This window comes from Amyelois transitella, chromosome 17 (genome assembly GCF_032362555.1).
Source record: "Amyelois transitella isolate CPQ chromosome 17, ilAmyTran1.1, whole genome shotgun sequence".
In the NCBI taxonomy this organism is placed as follows: domain Eukaryota; kingdom Metazoa; phylum Arthropoda; class Insecta; order Lepidoptera; family Pyralidae; genus Amyelois; species Amyelois transitella.
In genome coordinates this window covers 2912595-2935400 of record NC_083520.1, presented here as the reverse complement: position 1 = coordinate 2935400, position 22806 = coordinate 2912595, and the positions used below count along the sequence as shown (strand labels likewise).

General features: G+C 37.7%; 2 protein-coding genes across 6 annotated transcripts in view; one reads left to right on the top strand and one right to left on the bottom strand.

The window, feature by feature from the left end:
• Window positions 1-4431, top strand: part of LOC106143420 (kinesin-like protein unc-104) — an 84653-nt gene extending 80222 nt beyond the window's left edge. For all 5 annotated transcript variants that reach the window (XM_013345498.2, XM_060948764.1, XM_060948761.1 and 2 more), the window contains one exon: window positions 223-4431. In XM_013345498.2, the coding sequence (XP_013200952.2) occupies window positions 223-274 (52 nt within the window). In that variant the 3' untranslated portion in view covers window positions 275-4431. The remainder of the gene's footprint in view (window positions 1-222) is intronic.
• Window positions 4432-5722: 1291 nt separating this feature from the next.
• Window positions 5723-21897, bottom strand: LOC106143437 (vacuolar protein sorting-associated protein 11 homolog). The gene is made up of 19 exons (XM_060948750.1): window positions 21842-21897; window positions 21063-21180; window positions 20755-20823; window positions 20461-20634; window positions 19722-19874; window positions 19168-19298; window positions 18370-18520; window positions 16996-17427; window positions 16129-16404; window positions 15523-15742; window positions 14988-15210; window positions 14254-14412; window positions 13368-13525; window positions 12571-12652; window positions 11673-11888; window positions 9703-9831; window positions 7263-7450; window positions 6612-6799; window positions 5723-6006 (listed from the first exon to the last, which is right to left on the bottom strand). Exons 2-19 carry the CDS (start codon window positions 21075-21077, stop codon window positions 5809-5811), a joined length of 3162 nt encoding a protein of 1053 aa, XP_060804733.1. The 5' UTR covers window positions 21078-21180; window positions 21842-21897; the 3' UTR covers window positions 5723-5808.
• Window positions 21898-22806: the final 909 nt, after the last annotated feature.

Genomic DNA, 22806 nt, shown 5'->3' with positions numbered 1-22806 from the left:
ACTTGTCCTAGCAATCTGTTACTGTCAATGAATTTCAATTCCATCATTAAATCATGTGAAATGAAAAAAATGAAATATTGTGTGTAATAAAGACGTGAAATAGGTGTATCTTCAGAATATGTCAAGAAAATTCATAGCTTATCCCATTAGTACGCCGCCTACCCCCACCGCCCACGAACCTGTTCCATGACAATATACACGCGTAAAGTTGCTCGCACGCAGGTCCCGGTCGGCGCGGCGCGGCGCCCCCGCTGCGGCGCCGGCGCACGCATGAGACCTCACCATGGAGTCTATCCTCGTTTATTAAGTGTGTCGCCGAGAAACAAATGAGAAATAGAGCTGTACGCGCGCCGCAACACCGATATTGAAACGGCCAATTCTGTAGTTTAGGTCCATTATTTAAATCGGTATGATATAAGACGAAAATGCTATGTGTACTTGAAACTATGCTGATAGATAAAACACCATTGGACCTTAAGAATAAAACAGATTTTACAAAAGAGTCAAAGATTGTATAAAGGCGGACTCATCGGTAAAGCATAAAGTGCCGACTTGCATCGCACGCAGTTTTCAGCGCATTTAAAACATTATAGTCTTATATCATTCCCATTTTTAAGTCCTTAACAGATATCTGTACAGTAACCTGAAAAATTCCATTTATAACATCTGGTAAATTTGCTATAAATATATAATGGACTTTTGAAGTTGACTGTACTTGTCAGTCTTAAAGTTTCAAAACAAAAAAGGGGAATTGGCAGTTCAATACATTGATTTATTATTTATGTAAAGAAAATTTCAAGGTGTTTGAAAATAGAAAAGGTTTTTGTTGTTACTGGAAATGAACTGAACATAATCAACTATACGATACTAAGATATAAGTTGGTCCAAATATTTTAAAGGTTTGATTCATTCTCTTTATTCTATCAAAATGGCGATAAATCTCTTGGTAAAATGACTGAAAATTGCCAACTGTTTATACAAAACTTTATAAAGTGTTAAGGACCTAAATTCTTTAAGTTATAGATATTGTATGTCTGTGACTGGTTTGGTGGGGAGTTGCATATATTTTATAGAGCTGTCTGATGATGCAATGAAGAGCCTAAAATATTTGTGGTCCATTGCCATCTCTATAGTGAATTTGATTTGAATCATTATTTTCACTATTCGGGACCACATTAAGTAATAAATATGAATTTAATTATGAAATGATTCAATTATTTTAGCATATCTTTTATTTATTAGCGGTACTGGTGTATGTGATGCGTAATAATACTTATACATATAAACATTTTTATATGTTGATGTTTGTTGTTCTTTTTTACAATTTGAGAGTTCAAACTAAGCATACCAACCGCCAAATAACGTCTCAAAAGAGAACGTAAAATTTTATTATACATTTATCGATTTTATACGTTGACATTAATATAGCCATCCTGCTTCCACAGTTGGACTGTATTGTATTCAATTAAGTTTATAGACAAGGATAGATATATCTGGTGGTTGGTATAAACGAGGGTCAATCAAGAGTAGGGAGTAGGGACCAAACCGGTGCACGAAATAACGGCGGGGTAAATAAAGATATGTGTGTAATATTTACAGAAGGAATTATACCTATAGAGAACAATAATAATATATGTTTAATATATGTAATGGCTGTTTCAATGTCGATTACGGTGGATGCACGTCGTTTATAAGCTCTAGTGTTTATTCTAACTGTACGGTCTCTGGACCACGATTTTCTTTAGGTAGATGCATATTGTATTAAATTTCTTATAGCTATTCGAAATGTTGAAATTTTATTGTGTAAACGGGAAAGACCGGTAAGTGGAGTGTTTTGTCAAGTGATACCGCGTCACTTTGCCTTGTCTTCCCCAAATGTTACTCGACCGTCTTCAAAATCTTGATTTGAGAGTGGTTTTGTTAAGTTTCAAGTATCGTGGTGCAAGACTGGCGACGACCGGTGGCCACGCACAATACATTCGTGCAATCTGTTGGATACTCGCGCACAAAATGTATTCGCCAGCGAACTCCGATAGACTCCATTTGTAAGAAGATAAGAATTTAATATGACTTGTATTGAGAGGTGAAAATTACTGAACATACCTATATAGATTTTCTTGTAATGTTGGATATATTTATTAATGTAACTTACCTTGTATATACGTATGACCCGAACGGTACAATAAATATATTTTGAGGCTCAAATGCCAGCGAAGGTGGCGAATATTCCGTACTCGTATGAAGTCATACGTAAAGATTCTTTTCACATTTTAGTATTGATTGTAAATAATATTAAATTAATGACAATGTAGTTGAAAATATAGACTATGCGTTAAAAAAATATATAAAACATTTACGCTACGTCGTAGTTTTGGATTATTTGTGTAATTTATTTTCTATAATAAATTGTTTCACTGGATTGTATAAAGTAGGTTAATGTGGATGTTACCGACGTATTTTCGATTTATTTGTTCGTGGATTTAGTTGGGGACGGGTAGTTCCGCTGATGTCTAGTCAACCGTCGCCGCGACGTCAATGTATATGGTAGGGTAGCCCCACATGCAATGCTGTGCTGCGAACAATCACCGTACGTAGATTCATATTAGATTACAATTATAGAACGCGTGTTCTATTTACAAAACTTCATGGTATCATCGGTCCATAAATCATAATAATATTTATACAGAAATTATAACATTTATGTCATCGTAGTTAGATAATGTATGTGACGGTAGTTTTATACGTTTCTTTGACTTTGTTTCGTCTCAACGATCTGTTGTAAGTCCAAGCAATTCTTAAATCTCGTTACTGCTTTGATAAATGTTAAATAAAAATTATGATATTGTCACTGTACTATCGCTTCTAGGTGACTATTTTTCAATCGTAATAAATCAAGCGTACGTACATAGATATTATATTTATGACAAATTGTAAGCTTAAGTGACTTTCGGTCTTTGTAAATATCTCAATTCATTTGGTACTTACATGGGTTACGGTTTAAAATTGCTTTCCTCTGTTAAAAGTCCATCACCGGCTTACACTGAATCGTAGACGTAATATATTCAGCTAACACTAGGAGATATCCTGATAATAATTTAGCATAGAATAAAATCATAGTTTTAAGATGACAAAAGTATTATCCAAATTTAGACATGCTGTGTGTTTAATTGAAAATAATATTGTCGTCAAGATTTTTGTCATGGATGTAATAATACGATGTCTTATTGTCTACAAAAAAAGTTTTTTCTTCCAATCTCTGATTTTACATTGCATCCCTCTGATGGGTACAAGAGTGTTAACGGTGTCCAAAATGAAATTTTCAACTTTTGGCCGTCATTTCGCTTTAATGTATTCTTCTGTGAACGAATAAAGAGATCTCAAGCTAACATGACGTTATTATACTTTTCGCATCTAGTCATTTTGTATAACATTCCAGTTTGTACATTATTATCTTTTCAAGTAACTAGGTTATTGTATTTTGCATAGCAAAATGGTGTTTACGTAGTTAAATAGTGAGCAGGAATAAAATAAGGGCGTGGTCGTGCAGAATGGACACTTGCAGTTTATTTTCTTGGGAATTGCGTTTGCATAATTCTTTTAGTTGTTATATTTTTGTAAATTTAAAATCTTTAGATGTAAAGGCGGAGGCTGGAATCATATATATTTTTATAGAGTATACTATTAAACTGTGCTGCTATTTTTATAGGACTAGTTGTTTTCTGATGTTGCGTTATTTTTAATAATTTATTCGTGAAACGGATCATTGGGTACCGTTCGGCGGGATTATCGCGTGTACTTAGCAATAACCAAAAAGTTGCAAGTTTAATGTCCGGTGCATCTTTCGTATGCTTTGTGATACAAAAGTGGAATTGGGCATCAATTTTGCTATCGCTCGGCTATTGCAAATGTTAAGTAATCACCGCGCGGGTATACTTTGTTTAGTGCTTTTATTATTGTATACTGAATTGTTTGGGGGCGGCGTGCCGAGCGCCTGCGCGGGTTGTCGTGCTCGCGGCCATGTTGACTGAATTTTTAGTGAATAGACACGTTCGTAGAAACGCTAAACAGAAACTATTCGAACGTGTTTTTTTACTAAAAACCAAATAAGTCAAATAGTAATCAAATGAATACCAGTTATTTTGTTACGTTGTACCGACGTTTATACTTTTTGTCAAAATAACGTATCTATGGTACAGCAAAGTACGACGACCATGCGCAGATCGCACGGCTCTTGTGATTTCGATAGTGATTGTTGATTGTTGGGCGAGAATGATATAAAATTATATATTCTATATATAATTTATGAATTTCATTCAATATATGAAAATAAGAACAATGTAATGATTGGTAATATTACTCATTGCTCTAAATGTACTATCAAAATATATTATACACAGTGTTAAAGGTCATAAATAAAATGCTTTGAAAATTTCCAAATTGTTGTTTTCTTCAACCTCACAGCATATCTTATATTTAGATAATAAGAATATAACTTAACAATAAGTACTGTGTGGTCGCCGGCACTTTATATTATTCCCAGGGATGTCTAACTTCCCAGGGATGAAAGGCGACCTAGGGATAGGCTTATACACTTGGGATTTCTCTTGTAGGCGATGGGCTGGCAACCTGTCTCTATTTGAATCTTAATTCTATCATTAAGCCATACAGCTGAACATGGCCTTTTGTCTTTTCAAGACTGTTGGCTCTGTTTACCCCACAAGGGATATAGACCTGACTATATATACGTATATGTATGTAAAACTATAACTAGAGGTGTAAGTTACCTCATTCTGAAATTAGAATTTGTTCAATAAATAAATAACCATATGCAATAAAAACTATGACAGAATCATACAAACTCTGATACAAATTAGGCATTTATTAAATATAATTTTGCTTAAATAACTATAGCACATTATACAGTATAAAATATAAAACATAAATATGTTAAACATGATAAACAACATGCCACTTAATAATAAATGTTACCAGGAGAATTTGATTATTGCATCAAATCTAAAGTTAAACTTTTATATATTGCCTCTTTATTCAATATGAAAAACCAAAGGAAAACTTAAAGGAATGTAAACAACTCTTACATTAAATTGTTACAATTTAGCATGTGGTGGCGGTTCAATTACGTGACTAGGATCTAAAAATGAAGGCATATGTTACTTAATTACTTTGGTAAGATATTTACGTTTTGAAACTGATATATTGCAGTTCCATTAAATCCAATCTAAACGGTGATTCATATAAAAATTAAATAATGAGATGACACCTACTTAAATAATTCAATAGTACTAAAATCACAAAAAAATGAGAAATGACTTCTAATGACAAATAATTGATACATACAAACTTCAGTCATGCGCTTGTAGAAAATCTTAGCGAGACGTGCTTAACATTTTCAACATAGTATTAACTGGACTACCACAGTTAAAAAGAAAAATATTAGGTACATAACAATTATGTAATGTACAAATACAATCAACAGGATATCAATCTACCCAAATTTACTGCAAATTCGCCTCTATTACCATGTTACATGCAAGTTAACTTGGTATGTGGTTGACTGTACATTAAGCCATACAGCTGAACGTTGCCTTTCAGTGTTTTCGCTATGTAAGGGATAAAGACATCATTTTATGTACATACACATATGTACGTACACGGCAGCCAAAATCTGGATTATCTCTTCTCACTTTGTGAAGAATCAAAAATTTCACAGCGTTCAGGAGGGCACTTATTCATCACTCACACATTATCAGTCCACGAAATAGGATTCATATTCTTCGTATCATCAGTTCACGAGAAAGGATTCAAATTCTTGTCGTAATCGTCAGCCTCCTCCGCGAACGGGTTGGTGGGGTCCGTGATGACGTCATCGTCTTCCGCGAACGGATTCTTGGACTCATCGTATTCCTCTTCGAAAGGATTTTTGCCGACATTGTTGATGGCGGCGGATATCTTGGGCGAGCCGCCGGCGCTGACCGCTTCTTCAATCTGGAAATATAACAAAATCAAAAAGGGTGCCGTGTGGTTTCCGGCTAATATTAGTAAACTTAGTTTTAAGTAATTTATTTGACGTCAACCAATGTTGTTAAACCATACGTTTTGACAATTATTAAGCGATATGAAGTATCCTATAATAATTAATAAAATTATTGAATTTGAATTTGAATAAAATAGGACCACTGCATCACTTTCCCGTGAATGTCGTGAAATGAGATAAAGGGAATAGGCGCAAATATCATCAAGTGCAAGCTTCCATGCTCGCCTGGTAGCGAAGAGTAAACATAGTGTGTGACAGCTGCTTCTCAATTTTCTCTTCTTAAATAGTCAGTCAAGCGAATGGCTAAAACTTGAGATTCTTTTTTTAGGCGATGGGCTAGCAATCTGTCACCCTCACCTTTCATGAGAGGCACCCTCATGGAAGTGAGATACCCTAATGAGTGATAACCCTTATGGTAGAGTAGAGCCCTCATTGAAGTGAAATGGTCATGGCAAAAAGACGGGTAGAGAGAAACTATCATGAGAGAGATACCCTCATGGGTGCCCCCATGCGAGATAAGATATAGAATGCCCTCATTTTTAGACCCCCTAATTACCTTAATCTGCTGTTGACCTTGACCCTGTGACCTCTGGGGCAGGTGCACCCGCGGCTGCAGCGTGTTTAGATTGGCCTCGAGGCTGGAGCTGTATCGTTGTTGTTCTATGACCCTCATTCGACCTTCAGGAATCGGAACTATTGCTGTCCCTTTGGGAACGACTTGTCGTGCCGAGTTGGAGACGAACACTGCAAATATATGTTGTTTTTTAATATAATTACCCTTACGCCATACTAATACCATGAATGAAGATGAATGATTTGTATTTTTTTGTTCTTTACGTATAAACCCTAAAAGGTAAATTAAAAATACATCACTCAAAAGTGATGAACAGAATCGAAAATTTTGCACTCTTTCATTTTCAAACAATACGTTTGAACTTCGATGGAATAATTCTATATACATATATTCTTATCTAGTCTAAAAATTCGTGTGCTGTAATGTCAGACATAATAGTTAAATAGCGCATACGCATATCTACGCAGCCGCACACGAGCGCTTTTAGCTTGTAATTTTTTTTTAAATCATCTTTGTAGACTTGTACTAAGCAACAGTTTGATTCTTTTTTACATCTCCTTTGTATTTAATATAAGTCCTTAAAATAAATAATTCTTACAAAAACATCGTCATTACAAAACCTTGTAAATTTACCTTGCGTGCTCTGTCCCTCCTGTAGCCGTATGTTAGCCTCCGCCCCCGGGCCGTACGTCCTGCCGGGCGGCGCCGCCAGCGCGGGCGGCGGCGGGGGCTGCGCCGGCGCAGGCTCGGGCGCGACACTCGACACTAACGTCAGCTTGTTGAATAGACCCCGACCATAGTATTCGGATACTACTGCATAGCTGGAATAGAGATTGTGGTTAAAACTAGGTTGCTGAGTTAAGAAATGTTAATTAGTTTTGATTATTAGCAGGATATAAAAAATAAAATAACAGTGTATCTCAGAGTAAAATCCGTCTCTTTCCCTTAGTTACACCTTAAATACTTTAACAAGTTTTTTTAAAGTGCCTATTGACATCACATGGAAATGAAAAAATACAACTTATCCTTTAGTGGAAACACAATTATCTGTAATTTAAATAACCAACCAGTATTTTCCAAGAAAACACATCGACATTATTAATTGCAGAAGAAAAATGCGGATTACGCGAATACTGTATACATAACTACAAATTGATTTCAAATAACATTCACGTGAAAAAGTCATGAATCAAAACATTGTACCATATGTTTTGAAAACACGACAAAAATGTATCAAACACCTCAAACATACATACATCGCGTAATCTTTATAATCATAAAAAGATAATATGATAATAATTTAAAAAATATGTATAAATAATAAAAATTATTAATTTTCTGTGAGGAAGTCTGAAAATTTGATATCTAATAAGCCGCATTTGTAATTCAACGAAAGACGCCACGTATTTATACTTTTTTTTTAAATAAATATTGTTTTTAATAAGTCTCCTTTCAAGATTTTTTCAAGACAATTATACAAAGTAACGTCATATTTGGGGCGAATATAGTGAGTTGTAAAATGTGATACCAAAATATGAAGAAAGTTTATTTTAAAAAATAAAAATAAATAAGCGTAAAACTAAGCAAACCAGCCTGTGGGACTTCTTACAAATTTAATATCAAAATCAAAAAAGTTTGGCAATATATTAATATATGTACATTCAACGGCAAAATAACTACAGCCGTATGATGTTTGTACTAACAGAAGGTCACGTTTCTCCACCGTTGGCTGTACACTAATAATACTGACCTATCATCAACAACACTCGGGAAACACCAAGAAAATGGTGGTATCATCACAGATTTGAACACCGACAGATTCATATCTCGAGAACGTTAGTACTGGCGAATTATCGTTTATTACTCCACAGGTATTACAGAGACGATAAGCGAGGTTAACTCCTTAGATATGACGTTTTTACAACTGTGTAAATTGTTTATTCATTACTGCACACTATTCAAAAATTCAATATTGTTTTAACAATCAGTTGGCAGTGGAGTTATGTGTTTCAGAATTTATGTAAAATACAGTTCTAATAAATGAAACATTAAAAAAAATTGTTGTTTTATTTTTCGGTTTTTTCAAACCAATTAATGTTAGTATAGAAACGAGCACGCCATATGAACAAATAACGATTACTAATGACATAACAATATTTATGAATAGCTATTGTTCACTGGGTGTTTTGCTATAATAGGTCTTTGTGGTTGTGGTAATGTTCTAGGCTTGTTTTTTTAGTTTTGTTGTGGTTTTGGTTAAAAAGCCCGGTTGGGGATGATCATAAAGGTTTTGTTGTTTTAAATTGTGTTTTTTTTTAATAGTCATTGAGTTTAGTTTTTCGCAATTTTTCATGTATGCATGCATTTCGCTTTCGATCATGATGACATAATCTTTTTAATTAATAAATACTTCAGGGCGAAACGGCGAAATATAACGGAACTAACAGGTTACTCGCGAAGCTTTGCCATCACCATACAATCGCCCGAATTTGTTATCTTGAACACATCCAAATGACCCAAATGATAAATTATGATATTTTTTAAAAACAGTTATAATGAAATGATCAATATTGTACCACAATGATAATACATTCCAAATCTTTTTGTGATCACTAGAAACAGCTGTAAACTGTAATAAAACAATGCTATAATGTGCTACCTCTTTCCACTCTTTCTTTCCTTTCTTTTCTTTCCAGTGGAAAGAGGTAGTCTCTGCCTACCCCTCCGGGAAAGAGGCGTGATTTTATGTATGTATGTATGTATAATGCCAGTGGCGTAACTATACCATTCGTGGCCCGTGGCAAATTCATCGGATAGGTACGTTCTAAAACTGGGTTATAACCCTTTTTTTACAAAAGCATTGAATTTATAATATTTTTTTACTTGTGTAGGAAACTGAGTAGGTAACAAAAATAAATCAAAGACTAAAACTTTTTTTACTAAACATGTATGATAAATAAGAAATGTTGGGAGTTGGGATTCTCCTCCGACCGGGGTCCCCTTCCGGCTGGGGGCCCGTGGCATTTTGCCGACTTGCCACCCTGTAGTTACGCCACTGCTTATAGCTACTCACGGGTCGTGATCGTTGTGTAGTCTCGCGTGCAGAGCCTCCGCCCGCGCGGGCGGCGGCTGCTCGCCGCGGCCGCGGGACGGCGCGCACGCGGGGCACTCGCTCTCGCACTCCGAGAAACTCTGGAAACAGCTGGAATATAGAAATACTATGAAAATCGAAAAAAAAACAAATTTCAATTTAAATTCTCCATATCAACGCACCGCTGTACATAGATATTTGAAATTTGGAATGCAGGTTCCTTATGTGGTCTAGGAATGCTATAAGAGAGGTCTTCCCTCATTTAGAATAGAATAGATTTATTTTCAAAATTGGATACAAGGTATCACTTATTGACGTCACTTAACTTAAATCTTATTATAACTACGACCGCTTCCAAAGCGCATGTGTAGAAGAAGCGGCGGAACAAACGGAATTTTCCATGGGAACGAAAAATAACGGAATTCAACACAGATCCCTATGATTCGGGTCGTATAATCGGATTTTTGGTAAAGTCATGGGCTAGCACAGCAGTCTCTTTGGGTCAATCCCACCACCATCCAAGGATCTACCTACCTCCCGGTTATTGTCGCCGAATCATGAGAGTAGTGCGATGGTCCATATTAATTTAAAATTGCGATGGCCAACAGGGTTCATATTGTATCTACTTATAAGCAGTAACTGTAATTCAACTGGTATGAAATGCAATATAGATTTTAATTTAAATTGATTTGCTAGAGCGTTTGCTCTCTTACAGCAGACCCTTTCTTGACTCCCCTACAATATCTTAATAGTATCTGCAGTCTGGGTCTCTTGTTTTTCCCTTCAACTTAATATAATTAACTCACTGCTGGAACTCTGGAAGGTGACGGGCTCGTGCTGCAACGTCTGGATCTCCTGCTGCATCCTCTAACACTGACTGTAACTCACTGCTGGTGGTAGGAATGCTGGCAGAAGAAGTGCACAGTGGGCAGCTCTAGCGGCCTGTTGCACGCGGCGCAGCGGGAACTCTGGAAGGTGACGGGCTCGTGCTGCAACGTCTGGATCTCCTGCTGCATCCTCTAGCACTGAATGTAACTCACTGCTGGTGGTAGGAATGCTGGCAGAAGAAGTGCACAGTGGGCAGCTCTAGCGGCCTGTTGCACGCGGCGCAGCGGGAACTCTGGAAGGTGACGGGCTCGTGCTGCAACGTCTGGATCTCCTGCTGCATCCTCTAGCACTGAATGTAACTCACTGCTGGTGGTAGGAATGCTGGCAGAAGAAGTGCACAGTGGGCAGCTCTAGCGGCCTGTTGCACGCGGCGCAGCGGGAACTCTGGAAGGTGACGGGCTCGTGCTGCAACGTCTGGATCTCCTGCTGCATCCTCTAGCACTGAATGTAACTCACTGCTGGTGGTAGGAATGCTGGCAGAAGAAGTGCACAGTGGGCAGCTCTAGCGGCCTGTTGCACGCGGCGCAGCGGGAACTCTGGAAGGTGACGGGCTCGTGCTGCAACGTCTGGATCTCCTGCTGCATCCTCTAGCACTGAATGTAACTCACTGCTGGTGGTAGGAATGCTGGCAGAAGAAGTGCACAGTGGGCAGCTCTAGCGGCCTGTTGCACGCGGCGCAGCGGGAACTCTGGAAGGTGACGGGCTCGTGCTGCAACGTCTGGATCTCCTGCTGCATCCTCTAGCACTGAATGTAACTCACTGCTGGTGGTAGGAATGCTGGCAGAAGAAGTGCACAGTGGGCAGCTCTAGCGGCCTGTTGCACGCGGCGCAGCGGGAACTCTGGAAGGTGACGGGCTCGTGCTGCAACGTCTGGATCTCCTGCTGCATCCTCTAACGCTGAATGTAACTCACTGCTGGTGGTAGGAATGCTGGCAGAAGAAGTGCACAGTGGGCAGCTCTAGCGGCCTGTTGCACGCGGCGCAGCGGGAACTCTGGAAGGTGACGGGCTCGTGCTGCAACGTCTGGATCTCCTGCTGCATCCTCTAACGCTGAATGTAACTCACTGCTGGTGGTAGGAATGCTGGCAGAAGAAGTGCACAGTGGGCAGCTCTAGCGGCCTGTTGCACGCGGCGCAGCGGGAACTCTGGAAGGTGACGGGCTCGTGCTGCAACGTCTGGATCTCCTGCTTCATCCTCTCACTCTCCGTTTTGTATTTCTGCGCGAGTTCTTGTTCGCGCGTGATGACGTCATTCTCGCTTTTTAAGACGCTCATCAAGTATCTGAGTTGAAATTAAATGGTGGTTTAATGTTCTTCTTGTTAAAACTTAAGAGAGACCTATTCTTTATGTGAAACATGTAGTAAAAGAGTCCCACTTTTGGGAGTATAGCAGATAATTAAACTTGTCTAAAAACACGAGTACATGCAACAGTTCTGGCTTGGTTTGTTTTTTCAAAGAGTTTTACAGGTGTTACAGGTCAGGTGTAAGCGACACTAATAAGTATTGCAAACTATGTGCTAGATTAGCTGAGTTTTATTAATAAAAAAATATGTAAAAACGATTACCGATCGTATTTTTTGAGTATGTATTAACATTAAAATTTTCACAAATGATCTCTTAGATTAAACAGACTGTTTAAAAATATAAACCTATAGACTTATAAACTTGGTATTTCCTCTTATAGGCGATGGGCTATCAACCTGTCACTATTTGATTCTCAGTTCCATCATTAATCCATACACCTAAATAGGGCCTTACAGTCTTTTCAAGACTGTTGGCTGTCTACCCCGCAGCGGATATAGACGTGACTATATGTTTTTATTTATTTAAAACTTTATTGCACAAAAAAATTTACAAAAGGCGGACTTAATGCCGTTTGGCATTCTCTACCAGTCAACCAGCTGACCAAACAGAAAAACTTGTATGTATTTACATATATTTCAAACATTATAATGCGACTTACTTTCTGACGTCTCCGAGAGTGTAGGTGGGCGTGCTAGCCAGACAGTCTATGACCAGGATCGGCGAGAGCAGCTTTTCGTTGTCTGATTAAAAAGTAAAATTATATTACAATTAAATTTTGACGATTTTATTCATCATCTTTGTGGCTAAATGTTCAAAAATAAAATGTCCAATTACCAGTTGGTTTGCGCGAGAAACGCGCTAAGACCGCCTCCACGTGGTCGTTACACACATACATACACATAATAACGTCTATATACCTTTCAAGACAGAGCCTTTAAAATAATAAAAGATCCAGTTTGCGAAGGTGAACGCTATAAACGTGCTATAGATACCTTTGACGATGCCGATTGATTGATTTTGGAACAACCGTTTGGCGCAGCTGTCGGATTCTCACCTCTGAACTGAAAAGGTCTCGGGTTCAATCCTAGGACAGGTCATAATGGGAAAGGAACATTTTCTGATTCACCTGGGCCTTGAATGTTCATCTATTGTAGTATTTATTATATTCAATATAGTATCGTTGAGTTAGTTTCTCATAACGCTAGTTTCAAACCAACTTTGGTGCCGGCTCAATCCACCTATATTTTTATTTATTTACCATGCGATGAAAACGCTACAGTGTAGTTTGTTACGCCGCTTCTTCTACACATGCGCTTTGGAAGCGGTAGTAGTTATAATTGGATTTAAGTTATGTGACGTCAATAAGTAATACCTTGTATCCAATTTTGAAAATAAATCTATTCTATTCTATTCATGGTCACTGAATGTGTGTGTGTGTGTTTGTGTGTGTCTCACCGATAACGTTCAACAGTTCCGGCAGCGCGGCGGGCGGCGGCGGCCACCACAGCACGTCTAGCCAAAGTCGCGGGCAACCAGCGCCTCGCCGACGACACACAGCCAGGGCCGCCTCCGCGTTGTTACTTCGCAGATGGAGGGCCACTTGCGCTCGCCATCTATGAGGTAGATGTTTAAGATTAAATTGTTACTTAAAAGATGAGCGAGTTTAACATACATACATAGGTAGACAGAGCCAACAGTCTTGAAAAGACTGAATGGCCACGTCCAGCTATTTGGCTTAATGATAGAATTGAGATTCAAATAGAGACAGGTTCTAGCCCATCGCCTATAAAAGGATTCCAAGTTTGTAAGCCTATCCCTTAGTCGCCTTTCACGACATCCATGGGAAAGAGATAAAGTAGTCCTATTCTTTTTTGTATTGGTACCGGGAACCACACGGCACACGAGAGAGTTAAAAATGGGTTTTATATAACTTCTTCCTTCTGGCTTTTAGTCCCGGTTGCATCTTCACCACTCTGGAGAGAAGCTCGGGGTGTGCCTTTAACCATGGACCCTGAAATAAGTGAGTCAGGTTTTTACACGAAGCAACTCCCATCTGACCTCCGTAACCTTTGCAGGGTAACCTAACCCGTATTGGGTCGATCATGGTAACACATCCAGTTGCCTGAATATGCAGGTTTCCTCACGGTGTTTTCCCTCACCGTAAGCACATTGGTTAGTTTTCAAACTAATGTACATAACTTTCTAAAGCAGTCATTGGTACATGGCCGAGATGCGATTCGAACCTGTACCTTTATGCCACGTACCACCCATTTTAACCAGGAAGTTACCTTACCGATACTTTTATTTTATTAATTAATCACAGTAATCTCAGTTTACTTACAGCTTATTCTCCTCATAAAGATACAGTATGCCCGCCTTGAAGCCCAGCATCTGGCAGATGATAAGTGTATGATCTTTATCGTAGTTGGCTTCGGGGTCTTTGAGAACTTTCAACACTTTCTGCTCGTACTCCAACTTCTCGTTCTCAGTAACTTTGCCCCTACGAAAGAATAATGTAATTATAGTATAGATCTTTTAATGTAGCTTTTGGTCTTCCTATCAAAATTAAATGAAACAATATTTCACTACATAGTATAAAACAAAGTCGCTATTTTACTCTGTTTGTCTGTATGCTTAAATCTTTAAAATTACGCAACGGATTTTGATGCGGTTTTTTGTAACAGGTAGAGTGATTCAAGAGAAAGGTTTTTATGTATAATTTTTTCCGAATTTTGCACCCGTGCGAAGCCGGGGCGGGTCGCTAGTTATGTATGTAATTTATTATATATTTGTGCTGAAAGACAAAGATTCAATCTTCAGGTTGATGTGAAATTGACAATTAATACATTTTCTTATAATTTTTATTATTGGAAGTTGAAACAAAACAATTCCACTAAATTTTGTTACTACTAAGGCAAGTTGTTTTCCGGCAGTGCCGTGTTGTTCCCGTCACCAATATAAAAAATAATAGGACTACCCCTCTTTCCCATGGATGTCGGAAAAGGCGACTAAGGTATAGGATGATAAACTTGATATTCTTCTTTTAGGCGATTGCGATACACAAAATTAACTCACCACACATGTATATAATGTTCTATCAGCGCGTTGTACACCAACTTTGAGCATCTGAACTCCGAAGCTATCATGTGCTCGAGAAAATCCACTAGTTTCTCGGAGTTACTGAGAAACATGTGTATGAAGTCGTCTGGTAAGGCTCGGTTAATTTCTCTCTGCCCGCCTGATAGGGAATTCTCGTCGACCAAAGGCTTGCTACGTGGTTTGTAGTCTGTGCATAGTACTGAAAAAAAAAACACGTTTAGGCTAGTGTCGTGTGGTTCCCGGCACCAATAGAAAAAAGAACTGGACCGATTCATCTCTTTCCCATGGATGTCGTGAAAGGTGACTAAAGGATAGGCTTAATAACTTGGGATTCTTCTTTTAGGCTATGAGCTAGCAACCTGTCGCTGTTTGAATTTCAATTCTATCATTAAGCCAAACATCTGAATGTTGCCAATCTTTTTTACTGACTGTAACCTCTGTCTATCCCCCAAGGAATAAAGAAGTGATTATATGTATGTATGTACAAGTTTAAATTCAGCTGTACACTTACATTTCAAGAACTTGGTACTCTCAACCGGCTCGTGCTGTATCAACGTGTGGCCGTACTTCTTCATGTACGTCTCAGCGTCCTCAAACTCTAGTTCGACCATGTAGTCCAGGGCTCGGCTGTAGTCCTTCTTGTCCTCTATCATAATCTGGAGGTACCAGTCGTGACGTTTGTTGTTCGTGGCTAGAGACAGTGCATCGTCCACGCTCACTTGACGGACTACCTGTATCAAACAATTAACTTTATTAAATCTTGTAGTATGGCACGTGCAAAACTATCGCTGTCTCGCTTCACTTATCATTATAAAAAGCAAAACAGCGCGATAAAAACGACGTCGCGCGTGCCATGCTACGGGGCTGGTTTGGTTGCATCAGATTTCTACACGAAGCAACTCCCATTTGACCTCCGCTACCTTGCTAGTGTATTTTTCTAGGAAATAGAATAGAATAGAATATTTATTTGATCAGCGTTTACAAAAGGTGTAAAAACAAAACATATTTCCTCCTGGTCAGCCATGAATTATAGCATGTAAATTATTATAAAATTATACAAAAATCATGTGTCAAAATGATTCTACCCTTACAATCAAAGTATTAAGGTTCAATTTACCTTGATAGCCACATCTACATCGAAGTCAATAGCTCTATCCTTAGAATTAATGAACTCTTTCAGTTTCCCTTGCTGATCGTGCTGGTCTATCTTCACATAGCATGTCAGTAGTAAAGTCGTATGGTCTTCCGTCGCATACCCCTTCTTGTGCAACTCTTCCAGGTAGAGGACCAAGGGCTCTAGGTCCCTGGCTTCTAGGTATTTGCGGATGACATAAGAGGTCTCTAGACGACCTATAGTTTTAATGTATTGCTCTATTGCGCTTTTGAGATCGCCCTGTAAGGAAAATAAACATGTATTCAAAGTCTCACATACTTTTTTAAAATTATAATAAACGTGATAATGCTTATGTTTAAACTGATACTAAATTGTGTTTGAATAGCAAGCATGTTTTCGGCATCAATACCTACTAAGGAATGAAGTACTTAGTTTTCTTAATCTAATACCAGTTTAAGTATTATCGCTAACACGCTGGGTAAAGCTTGTATCGAGCTCTAAAACTTGTGGCAACATCTCTACGCCACAAGTCACAACAGTCAATCACGGGACGCTATCAGCCAATAGCAGCGAAGAGTCTAAATCGCGATTACAAAGATTTCACGGATTGGAGCGTATATACAACCTCCGACACAACATCTTGTCTGTCATGCGGTTCCCTAGGCATAACACCTAGCCTGGCGAAAGATCATCACTTTATGACGGTCGAGCCCGAACTATTGCTCCCGCTACAAATGAATTCACTAATATCTGATAATGCAATCATAATTACGCTAATAAAAGATAGCTCTTTTCATTTATATGAATCTCCTGTTTAAATTCAATGTATTTCTTAAACAATCCAAAAATGAACAAGACACTTTCGCTCACCTTGCTATACAAATGATCACCATACTGCTTATTGATCTCCGTGAACCCTTCCACATCGTAATGCTGACTGCTCGCTATCCTTATAGCGACGTCATACAAATTCTTCTTGAACAACAAGGACAATTTCGACTGCAAATCCTTCTCCTCCAAATAAATCATTTCTTTATTCTTAGTGAGTATATAAAAAGAGCCCCATTCTGTCAAAACCGCGTCGATTTGGTCGAAAGTTTTGGAGAAAACTATGAATTTGTTTTGTATATCGAGTATTGTGATTCTATGAGATTTAGCATTAGAACTCGAGGGCTCATTAGATCTTGGTGCAGTCTCGTTGATAGTTATGACGAGGTAGGAACGGAACCAGTTTAAGCGGACCTTCTCGCCTTCTAGAGCGTAGCAAGGGCCTCTTCCTTCAGCGGTATAACAATAAATTGCCTGAAAAGATAAGAACACTGTTATAATATTAAATTTATTAAAAGTTTTACAGTCCTTGGTATGTAAGTTGATCTATAACCAGTGTAGGTTTACAGGCGTTAAACGAGAAATGCCTGGTGGCTACACCACCTGTGGAATTACCACTATTTTAGTTAAACTAAATAGAATAATGCACAATTGATAGCAGGTGTACTCATATTGACTCCTCTCATTGCTGATCGTCAACCTTACTAGCCTATATACTGTACCATACTTTGATAGATTTTCAGTTTAGAAATGTTCACTGTAATAAAACAAAATTTGTAAATTCAATACCTATTTTGTTTGATATAAATAATACAAAACAATGTTACAACCAAAACGTAACTGAACATTAAACTTTGTAACTATTGTAGTGCGGTGTTTCTCCGCACATCAGAATAGGATGTCTCCGTTGTTTATCTCATTCACTTCATACTTTAGTAGACCCGGACGCTATCCCGGGACACTACGAACATCTAGCCCGAGTAGGGTTGAAAAAAAGCGGGAAATTTTCCGGTTTATTTTCAAATTCCCTCGTATTAATACAAGTTTTTTACGAAAGTTTCTAGAAAGATAAGAATGAAATATGTATTTCATGTTTTTTATTAATAAAACGGAAAAATATGAAAGAAACGGAAAAATACGATAGGAAAAGTATTGATTACCTTACAATATGCATCATTGTTTTAAAAATTGGTAATTATACATAGAATATACATATATTTCTAATCGTTTTTTTTTTTATTTTTCGAAACAAACAACGAAAATCTCAATAAAACCGTTTTTTCCCCCAAGGCTTTATTCTGATATATTTCAATGTAACAAACCAATAAAACGGTAAAAAACGAAAAAAACAATTTGTTTCTTTCGGAATTTTCAACGCTACCTCCGCCACAGACAGCAGAGCTGTAGAGCACTCACGTTGTCTATGGCGACGGTGAGGCCGTGCGAGTCGGCGAGCGCGCAGCAGTGCGGCGGCGCGCCGCGCGCCTCCAGCGTCACGCCGCGCTCCGCGCCCAGCGACTGCGCGCGCACGCTGCCCCGGGACACTATGAACAGCTTGTCCGCGCCCCTGCCGAGATACACATTGGAAATTATAATTTACTTTTCTTAAAACAGAACCGTCTCTAATCGATATCGTACTTTTTTGAAATTGGTTGAATTTATAAAACCTAATCATTTTAAGTGTAATAAATACTTTCCCGTAAACAACATCGAAATCGGTACGGCGAAACGCGAGATAATCGCTGACAAACAAAGATACAGGTCAAACTGAGATTCACCTTTTTTAACGCTATCAAAAATAAGGTAAAATGTTTGAGAAACAATAATAGTTCCTTTTTGTTAAAAGAAGCTTTAGCGCGGGGTTAAAAAAAAATTCTAGTATTACTGGAGTGTCTCTAAAATGTTTATTTGTTAGAAACAAAAACAACACCCGAATCATCATCATCAGTAAGAGCATTTGTAATGTGATTAATTTATTAACTTAATATTTATTAACTTTTCGTCACCGCTCGATATCCGGCAAACTTGTCTTAGATGAGTGATACTGATAAGTGAGACTTTTTCCAAATCACACCATGACATATTCTGGATTATAAATAATTAAGAAACATGTGGCCCCGTTCATTATTCTTTATGCAAAGTGAACTATGTCGGCTTCCCTCAAACCATGCCAAAATACTCAGGAACCAAAACGTTTCTTTTACAAATACATACTTGAATGCAAGTCCAGTTATCTGACTGCTCCCAGTGTCAGGCAAGGTTTTCATTTCTGCACTCCGCTGCCTCGCTATGTTCCCGCGAAATATAGACACGGACCCGTCTTGAAATCCAACTGCTATAAGATTCTAAAAATAAATTTTTGAAAGTGTATCATGTAATTAGAAATTATGAATTTCAATAATCCTACAAAATCCTTTTGGATAGAAAATCCAAATGCATTTACTTAGAGTACAACCTCGCTAAGTCTGAGTGAAATGAAAAATTTTCGTTTCTGTGAGAATTTTAGGATTTTCTGTCTTAGTGCTTGTCTAGACCATTTAAAGGACCTACCTGGCTCCTGCTAGTTTCTGTTCTCGTGAGAATTTTAGGAAATCCTCTCTTAGTGCATGCCAAGACCACTTAAGGAACCTACATTGGAAAATTTAAAACCTCTAATAATAATAACATTGATATGACACGTCATTTAGTCAGTGTCCTCTGTTTTTTTACTTAGGATGAAATGGCATTAGTTGGCTCTTGACCGGAATTAAGGAACAGTGGTAACACACCTTATTTTCATGAACAGCCAATGCAGTGGCGGGTGTAGGGTGCATGTGTGAGGGCACTACCCGGCAGACACGCACACATTTGGGGTTGCCATGGCGATCTGTGCGGGACCAGTCCCATACTTTGATCATAGGGTTAACTCCAGCCTCGTCATCCTTCAAAATTATTGAAAAATTATTATAAAAGCTGTAAGTATATTAAAAAAAAATTACTCAGGATAATCTAAAACACTATAACTACGGTACATAAATTTCTTTGCCTATAACCTCTGTCTCTCATCTCTGCATGTTGCCAGTTGCACCCTCCACAGCAGTGTTTCAGGGTCCGGGATCTGCCATCTCTTTGCCTATAAGCTATAGGCTTAACTGTTGCACCAATTTTCATTTTTTATGTGAATGCATTTCATTCTTATAGCACAAACTAGCGACCCGCCCCAGCTTAGCACGGGTGCAAAATTCGGAAAAAATTATACATAAAAACCTTCCTCTTGAATCACTCTACCTGTTACAAAAAACCGCATCAAAATCCATTGCGTAATTTTAAAGATTTAAGCATACATACAAACGACTAAAATAGCGACTTTGTTTTATACTATGTAGTGATAGTTTCTTTTTTTCATTACAACTTAGGTGCATTTTTTATTCCCAAAGAAATGCAAAATGTAATAATTTGAAATGTAATTTAAGATTTACAAAATAGTTCTAACAAGAAACTAAAATACTTTATCTTGTTTATACTTACACCGATTGTCACCAAAAAAGGATCATGTGGAAGTTGCTGGGCTAATGATATAGTCAGCTCATAAGCCTTGAACGAGGTGACTTCCCAACAGCGAGTTATAAGGTGCGCCCAACCTGTCACATCACCCAGTATTACATGGCCGTTGCCACTTGTCGATACAGTCACATGTGTGTCCTGTAAATAGCAGAATAAATGTTAAGATTTTTTATTTAAACATATTCAAGAAAAAAGTGGTCATCTCTGGACAAGGTAAGTAGATAGTTGTTCTAGAGCTTATGTCTAGTGTTTGAATACCTGAAGACATTCTGCTACTTTGCCGCTGTCGACGTTATTGTGGATATCAAAGAAAGTAAACTTTCGCCACTGAAAGAAAAGAAAAAACTATTTTATTTGGAGTGTACAATCATGTTATGTTGTGTTAGGGTCGTGATCGGTCACGGGTCAAATCTACATTCATAATAAGATAATAATAAATTAAGAGTATGAAAAGTTGGTCTAATTTGTCTCTTTACCCACAAAATGTATGCACTATAAATTGGAGGAATTAAGCAGGGGCGTAACAATCAGCAAAGTGGGTTTGATAACGATATGGTTTTCCGTACCTCCAAAAACGCCATTATAATGTGTTTCTTCGTTTAATCAGCGGTCATTGTATAAATATTATTTTCGCAATAATCCGTAAACTGCACAGAATTATAACAATAACAATTTATAAAGAACCTCAAATAGGAATGTGAAAAAAAAATCGATTATGGAAAAAATCGATTAAAAATCGATTTTTTTAAAGTAAAAATCGATTTTTATACGTGATTTTTTTAAAATTAATAATCGATTAAAAATCGATTTTTATAATCATACAATAAATGCACTCCGACATTACGTTTTTGTCTTCTGGCTTGGAGCCCGGAACGCGAACTGCCAAAGAATACCATATCATATCATAGCTCCATAATATTACATTAACGCCATCTGTGCATTCTTTCTGTGCTCTTAAAACAGTTTAGATGATTAATTTAATCAAACATTCTCTAGATGGAATTAGTCGATGAACAGTATTTTACCGACATTCGGTTGATATTTTATTCATTATGCGTTGCTGAAACTTCATTTTTCAAACTAGATTGTTAAAAACTTTAACTTGTGTTGATTATATAAGAACTTACTGTTTCTGTTGTTTATTTTTAATGAATAAATCTATTGATATAATGTATACGGCGTTTATTTTGACATAAATTGAAAAATTAGGAAAAAATCTATCAATGTAATAAAATCGATTATTTTCTTAAGAAAAATCGATTATTTGTTAATCGATTTTTCATACTTAAAAAATAAATCGATTATATAAAAATCGATTTTTTTACAGCAATGTCACATCCCTAACCTCAAAATGTATTTTCAGCTGCAAGAAAGAAAACAATTCGCATTGTCTTTCTCAACTGTCAATGTCAATCAATCGAATGTCAGTTTTACTTTTTACAACTTTTTCACAAATATTTAATGAAACGCGAACATACAGCAAATTTTTTGAAAGAAAAAATGAAGGAAGAAAGGATGAAAAAATCTTCGGTTTACTCATCATGGATCTCCTGCTTCCAATGATGCACAAAAACACTGCATTCATACTGCTCCCATGTTAGCTTACGTCGTGCATGGGCTTATAAGCGATAAATAATCTGCTCTGGCGCAGATGTGCACCAAACTTGATCACTGTATTGAGACCCTGCACTACACTTATGTACCGAAAATATTAAATGAAATTCGGATTTTCAACCATTAAATTTGAAAACAATTATCAATTATGCCATACAGTATCTACCTACAGCTGAATGTGATCTTGTCATTTCAGGGCTCTATCTACCCCTATCGTGCCGTGTGGTTCTCGGCACCAATATTAAAAAGAATAGGACCACTCCATCTCTCTCCCATGGATGTCGTAAAAGGCGACTAAGGGATAGGCTTATAAACTTGGGATTCTTCTTTTAGGCGACAGGCTGGCTACCTGTCAGTCTTTTTAAGAAGCGTTGGCTCTGTCTACCCCGCAAGGAATATAGACGTGATTATATGTATGTATGTATGTTTCTACCCTTAGGCGATAAAGACGTGATTGTATGTAATATGTGAATAGAGATTAAAGATATTAAGGATCCAATACGGGTTAGGTTCTCCTGCAAAGGTTGCGAAGGTCGGATGAGAGTGCTTATTGTACACAGAGCCGGATTAACCTTAAGGCAGAGTAGGCAACTGCCTAGGGGCCCAGCATCGACAGGGGCCCCGCCCACTGCACTGCATTCCGAAAATATTTTTTTTTGAATTGAACGAAAATGATAATTAACAAAACTATTCTTA